Source organism: Lipotes vexillifer, unplaced genomic scaffold, assembly GCF_000442215.2.
Source record: "Lipotes vexillifer unplaced genomic scaffold, Lipotes_vexillifer_v1.1 scaffold621, whole genome shotgun sequence".
NCBI classification, from domain to species: domain Eukaryota; kingdom Metazoa; phylum Chordata; class Mammalia; order Artiodactyla; family Lipotidae; genus Lipotes; species Lipotes vexillifer.
In genome coordinates, this window is record NW_006792411.1 from 233,938 (window position 1) to 240,929 (window position 6,992).

Sequence of the window (6,992 nt, forward strand, 5' to 3'; positions counted from 1 at the left end):
TTCAAAATTTACCATAATTTTAGAAAAAATGCTCACAATTGATCACGTGCTATCTTTGCATAGCATTCTTTGATATCAAAGCCTTAATTTCAAGGTCACAAAATAAAATGAATTAAAGAATAAAAAATTAAAATTTGAGAAATTCTTGTCCTATATTTAGTATTTATTATTAGACTGTGATACTTATCACACTGCATTGAAAAATCATCTTTTCAATTTTCTCTCTCTCACCAAGTTCAATCTGTTGGGCGTAGGGTCTCTTTCTCCCTTCTCACCCTGCCTTATACATATTTAGTTATATCCCGGTGGACAGAACATGGCACATAGTAGATATTCAGCAAATGAATTTTCTGAAAATTCTGAAAATTCTTGAGAATTTTTTTCAGTTCAGGGTTTTTGTTTGTAGACACCACTAACTGTAAGTAGCTTTAATTGCGAAAAGCCTCTTTGGTAGAGAGGTAAGAACTTAAAAATTCTTAAATATTGTGTGACTTCATTTTCTTGAGCAGCTTTAAAGTAAAACTTAGAATGGACATATAAATATTCCATATTGATATGTTTTATGGCTTTTGTAGCTATGATATAGAAGAACTAAAAACAGTATAGCTATTTAATAATAATAATAATAATAGACAACATTTAGTCAGCCCTTGTAGCAGGAATTATTATGAGTACTTTACATGCAGAATACCATTCAGTGCTGTCAGAAGCCTATGAGCCAATTATTATTAGCATTTCATATTTATAAATGAGGAAATTAAAGCTAAAAAGATTGAGTAAAAGCATAATAAATAGTAGAGGCAGAATTTGAATCCAAGTTGTGCTCTTGGTGGCTAAATTGTATTGCCTCCATTTTTAAATATTGATCTTCCGACAGGGAAATATAAAAGTTACATGTATAATCAGTGTCTGTTTTCAAGATGGCTTGTTTTATGAAGAGCTAGTAGGCAGATGTTTCTACATTTACATTAGTTATAAACTCCAAAAGTAAGTTTGCTTATTTTAAATTCAGCTATTCAACAAATATTAGTTTCATGTGTCACATATACTTGGTTTTAGGGTGGCTGGTTTGGGAATCAAAAGAAGTGTGAATGCCCTAGAAATGATCCCAAAGGGAGATGCATTCTCATCTGTAGTAAAAATCTGGGAGACAGGTGGAGAACAGTCAGGATTAGGAATTAAAATGTATTAAATAAACACTTAATAGGTTGTTGGATCATCAAGGTCTGTCTAGCTGATTGACCACTGTGTTGTTAAGTACTTCCTTTAATCAGTCTTGAGAGGAAGTGGTACATATCTCATAATGGTAGGAGAATGAACTCTTGGAAATCCATTGCCTATATTTGAATCATATACTTCTTAATAGGGATTTGTGACACTAAATAAATATAGGTACAGATAATACATATAATGTTTAAAATAGTACTTAGTGCATGTTAAGTACTATTTAAATGTTTGCTATTATTTTTAGTAATAGTGAAGCTTACTTTAAGCAAAATTAGTATCTAAGAATCTAAATAGATAAAATATATAAAGAAGGTTATTATTTAGATTTAAATAATATTTTTCATTTTGAGAAATAATTTGCAGTAAGATATTTTTAAAATAATGACTCTCATAGGGCAGGTAAGTTATTATACTACATTCACCAAAGATTATGGTCACAGTGTTTTAGATTTGTATCAATTATATAAAATGTGTATGCCCCACACACATTGGAGCACAACCTATTGATGATAACCTTTGTAAGATTCTGAGAAATACAGTCGATTCACCTTATTTGGTATTTAATGTTCTATAAAGTTTCTGTGAACACTGAATTAGCAAATATTAAACCATTGCTCCTAGAGGAAATACAGGTTGGGTTCCTGCAGGCTTCTGGTCACATTTTCATCGACTGATCAACATATAACCTTGTGTTATGTATTCTTGCTTAAAGATACTTTACATTAATATATATCATTGATTCGTTAACATTGAACTCACAGCCAAAAGCACTACAACCCATGCCTGGACGAAGCTTGTAACACGTGTTATTTTCTCTGCAAGGTACATAATAGCTTTTTTTTTCACTTAGGAACACTAGGCAACACATTAGCACTACTCTTGTTGACTATTTTAAACAGTAAAATTATAAACAAGGAGCACAAAAGTGAAAAAACACTGTGATACCAAAAGGATACCAGAAAGGGATACTTGGCTGTTTATAGTATGAGAGATGAAACAAGAAAGCAGATTGTTGCTTTGTTTTACCTGATCTTGGAATGTGAACATTGGGCAACTTAAATTATTTGCTGTTCTGCATCTGTCCATGAATGATCACAAGTATTGATTTGGGGGATTACAAATAAATTTTACCAAGTGGATGAATTTGCAAATAGCAGGCTAGACTAGATCATACCTTGCATTGAATGTGCTTTAAGAAGCTGCTTTTATTTAAGCAATAGAAATGTAAGTACCATTAACATTCATTTTTAATAACAACTCTACATTTTAATGTTTACTAAATTGATAATAAGCTGTTAACTTCTTCTTGCCTGGTTCATGCTGTATTTTCTATGTAATGATTTCTTAATTCAATAACCCATGTCTGTTTGATAACTTATGTATGCCAGGCACTGTTTCAGGCTCTGGATATGCACTAGACAACCAAACAGAAAAAATAACAGCTGTCATGCAGTGTACATTCTATTGGAATAGACAAGTAACAAAGCAAGATAAATAATAAAATATATATTATGTTAGAAAGTGATAAGTAAAATTTTAAAAAAATAATGAATCAGGAAAGGTGGATATGAAATGTTAGAAGATTGTATTCTGGTTATCTTTTGCCCAAAACTTAGTGGTTTATCAAATAACAATTTTATTCTTATCTCTCAGTGTTCTCTGGGATTGATAAGTTTCAACTGGATGGTTCTCCTTTGGTGTCTTTCAGGCGCTGTAATCAGGTGACAGCTGCAGCTGGCATCACCTGAATGATTCTTTACTCACAAGTCTGTTCTTTTTGCTGAAATATTTGATGAATGGGCTATAGTTGGGCATTTCTCTCTCCATGTAGTCTCTCTATATGGCTACCCTTTAGGTCTCAGGGTATGTGGTCTTCTTACATGGTGAATGGCTTCCCCTAAGTGAACATTCCCTGAGAGACTGGAGGAAGCTGCCAGTTCTCTTAAAGGCTAAGCCCAGTACTGGAATAAGTGTCACTTCTACCATATTCTTTTAGTCAAAGCAGTCACAGTCCAGCCCAGACTTACGAAAGATTGGAAAAATAGACTCCATTTCCTGATGGCAGTTGCATACATGGAGGGAAGGAATTGATGGGTATCTTGAAGACACGCTACCATAGTCTAGGTATTGAAAATTGATAGGATAGCTGTGTAAGACCTGACTGAGATGGTGCATTCAAAGTGAGACTGGTCAACATGGTTGTATCTTTTTGCAGGTACATTAAGCTGTGTGAGGATAGGCAAAGAGTAGGTGGAGAATTGGATTTAAACAATTACGGTTTTGTAAGATGAGTATGACAGAGGAGGAGAGAAGTTGACATTGTATGCAAGACAGAGATTATAATGATAGACAGTAGAACTGGAGGTAGGTAAGCAGGGTAGAGAAGACATGAAGGGTGTAAGAAAGTGAAAAAAATGGCAGATCCCAAAAAACTATTAGAACTAATAAAAGAGTAACAAAGTTGGCAGGATACAAGGTCAATAGACAGAAATCAACAGTGGGTTATATATTTTCAATGAACAATCAAAAATGAAGATAACAAGTCCACTTACAATAGCATTAAAAAGAATAAACTACTTAGGTAAAAACTTTACAAAAGAAGTGTTAAGTCTTGTACACTGACACTGTAAAACATTATTAAATCAAATATCTAAATAAATTGGAAGACATCGTGGTCATGGTTCAGAAGACTTAATATTGTTAAGAAGGCAGTATTCCTCAAATTGACTTAATGGATTCAGTGTAATCTCTGTCAAAATCCCAACTGGCTTCTTTTCAGGAATTGGCAAGCTGATCCTTAAATTAATGTGGAAATCCAGAAGACCCAGGATATCCAAAGTAATCTTGAAAAAAAAAACCAAAGTTGAAAGACTCACACTTCCTGATTTCAAAATACATGACAGAGCAATAGTAATCAAGACAGTGTGGTATTGGTGTAAAGGTAGATCAATGAGATGTAGTTGAGAGTTCAGGTATAAACCCTCCAATTTGTAATCAGTTGATTTTTGAGTGTGGTAGTAAGACAGTTCAATGACAGAAGGATTGTCTTTTCAACAAATGGTGCTGGGACAGCTGGATGTCTGCATGCAAAAGAATGAAGTTGGAACCCTATATCCTACCATACACAAAAAATTAAATCAAAATGAATCATAGACCTAAATGTAAGAGTTAAAGCTATGAAACTCTTAGAAGAAAACATAGGACTAAATCTTCATGACTTTGGGTTGGGCAATGTTTTCTTAGATTTGACAGCAAAAGCTGAAATAACAAAGGAAAAATTAGCAATATGTACCACATGAGAATTTAACATTTCTGTGCGTCAGAGGACACCATGAAGAAAATGAAAACGACCCACAGAATGGGAGAAAATATTTGCTAATCATATGGCTGACAAGAGACTTGTATCTAGAATGTACAAAGAACTCTTACAACTCAATAATAAAAAAGATAGCCCAATTTTAAACTGAGCCAAGGCTTTAAATAGACATTTCTCCAAAGAAGACATACTTATGCAAGATCACATAGATTGGTAGAGCGGGGATTCATAGTTGTATCTGGCTCTAAAACGTGTCATTTTCACTGTTATACTACCTTGGTGAACTTAAAATCCAACTCTTCACTCTGTCAAGAACTGAGTTCACAGTAGTTTATCACTTGTTTGGAAGAACTTTTGCTAATTTTAGAATATTGGGGAAAATAAGCTTTATTTCTATCAATACTTTCTAAACAATTTTTTCCTTGTTATATATTAGGACGTCTTGCCTGGCTGGTATACTTGGTTGGGACAGTTGTTGGAGGAAGATTAACATATACCAGTACAGATGAACATGACGCTATGGATGGAGAATTATCCTGTCGGTAAGTAGTAGCCATATAATTTACAGAAATTTACTAAGTACTTAGAAATTTAGTTACTGAGCTGCTATTATGAGCTAAAGCATTTTGTAGTTGGCCTTTTGGAGAAGGTATTATTTTCCTTTTTACTGATGAGAAAACCAAGGCTTAAGTGATTTGTAAAAGTCATATCTCTAATAAGTAGTATAGTCAAATATATTCATATGAATAATATGAGTAAGCTGGTTTTCCATATATTTTAATTCATTTTTAATAACATCTTTCTTTATAACAAAGTAATACATGTTTTTGTTGAACACTAAAGATTCAAATGAAAAGAAAGTTATATATTAATTTGGAAATAACTACTGTCATTTGGTAAAGATCTTTGAGTCTTTAATTAATGTTTGAGAGTATATGTATATTACATGTGTATTTCTCAACTTGTTTTCAACAAAAATTATACTATAATATTGTTTTGTAAACTAAAATGGGGATACTAGTACTATATCTAATTCATTTTGGGCTGTCATAAGGATTAAATAAGTTAATAATTTAAAAATAATTTTAAAGTGCTTAGGACAATGCCTGGCAAATAGTAAGCACTACATTACCAAAAAAAACCCCAAAATAATTCTTTTTTAAAAACTCAGACATAATAATTATTTATAAACATTTTATCTAGACATGACATATTCTAAGCTATACCATAATTTAAATAGGTCCTTGCTTTGGGAATTTTAGGTTGTTTCTCAATTTTTCCTTATTATAAGCGTGAATATTCTTTTAGCTATATCTTTATGTAGATCAAAATAATTTTATTAGAGTTAGGTCCTAAAAGCTAAATAGCTGGTTGAATAGTATATAGCACTTTAAAGACTTTCAATACACATTACCAAATGGCCTTCTGGAAAAGTGGTACCAGTTTATCCTCTGAGCCCAAAGGCCATGAGAGGCTATTGGGTTTTTGTTTTTTTTTTTGGCAGTTGAACACTAGGTGGTAGGATTCTTATCTTTGCCAGTTCATAGGTAACTGATGTCTCATTTTAATTTGTATTTCTTTGTTTACAAGTGGTGTCAAACATTCTTTTCCATTCCTTTTCTTGCCATTTCTATTTTCTCTTTGTGATTTTTTTATTATATGTAGATTGTATCATTCACCTGGTTTTCTTTTATGATTATCTTTCCTAATCCATAAGAACTCAGTATATATCAGTATATATCAAAGATTGCAATATTTTGCTATTCATTTTGCTATTCATTTTCTCCATATGTTTTAATTTGTTTTAGAAATTGCTTTTTTTCTGGCTTTAAACATTTATATATTAAGATCTGTGAATTTTTTCTTTCATACTTTTTTCAATGCTCATGTTTAGGAAGGTTGTTCCACACCTGGATAATAAACATATTCTGCTATATTTTCTCCTGGATCTTTTATGGTTTCAGCTTATATTTAATTTTTAATATATCCAACATTTATTTTGTTATGTACTTTTTCGAAAGTTTCCAAGTGTTAATCAGTTAATGTCAAACCCCACCCTTTACTGATTTGAAATGCTGCATGTATCTTACACAAAATTCTCATGTCTTTTTCTAGGCCTTTCATTCTTCTCCACTGATCTTGGAAGTCTATTAGTACACCACTATCACCCTACTGAAGTCTTTAGTATGATATTCTCCCTCATTATTATTCTTAAATATATTCGTAACTGTTTAATAAATTTGTTGCCATTTTGAATAGAGATTTCTCTCTCATTTCATACCCTTTTCAACCTTTAAACTACCTCATTTCAATGAAATTTGAATCTGAATGGAACATAAATATTTTTAGTTTTTCTTAAGATTTATTATTTCCAATATCAAACCACTTTAAAATATGACTGGAGGGCTTCCCTGGTGGCGCAGTGGTTGAGAGTCCGCCTCCCAATGCA

General features: G+C 32.2%; 1 protein-coding gene across 1 annotated transcript in view; it reads left to right on the top strand.

Annotated features, from left to right (window-relative positions):
• Nucleotides 1-6,992, top strand: part of RANBP17 (RAN binding protein 17) — a 317,091-nt gene that overhangs the window by 67,514 nt on the left and 242,585 nt on the right. The window contains exon 13 of the mRNA XM_007465527.1: nt 4,980-5,085. Coding sequence (XP_007465589.1) covers nt 4,980-5,085 — 106 coding nt within the window. The remainder of the gene's footprint in view (nt 1-4,979; nt 5,086-6,992) is intronic.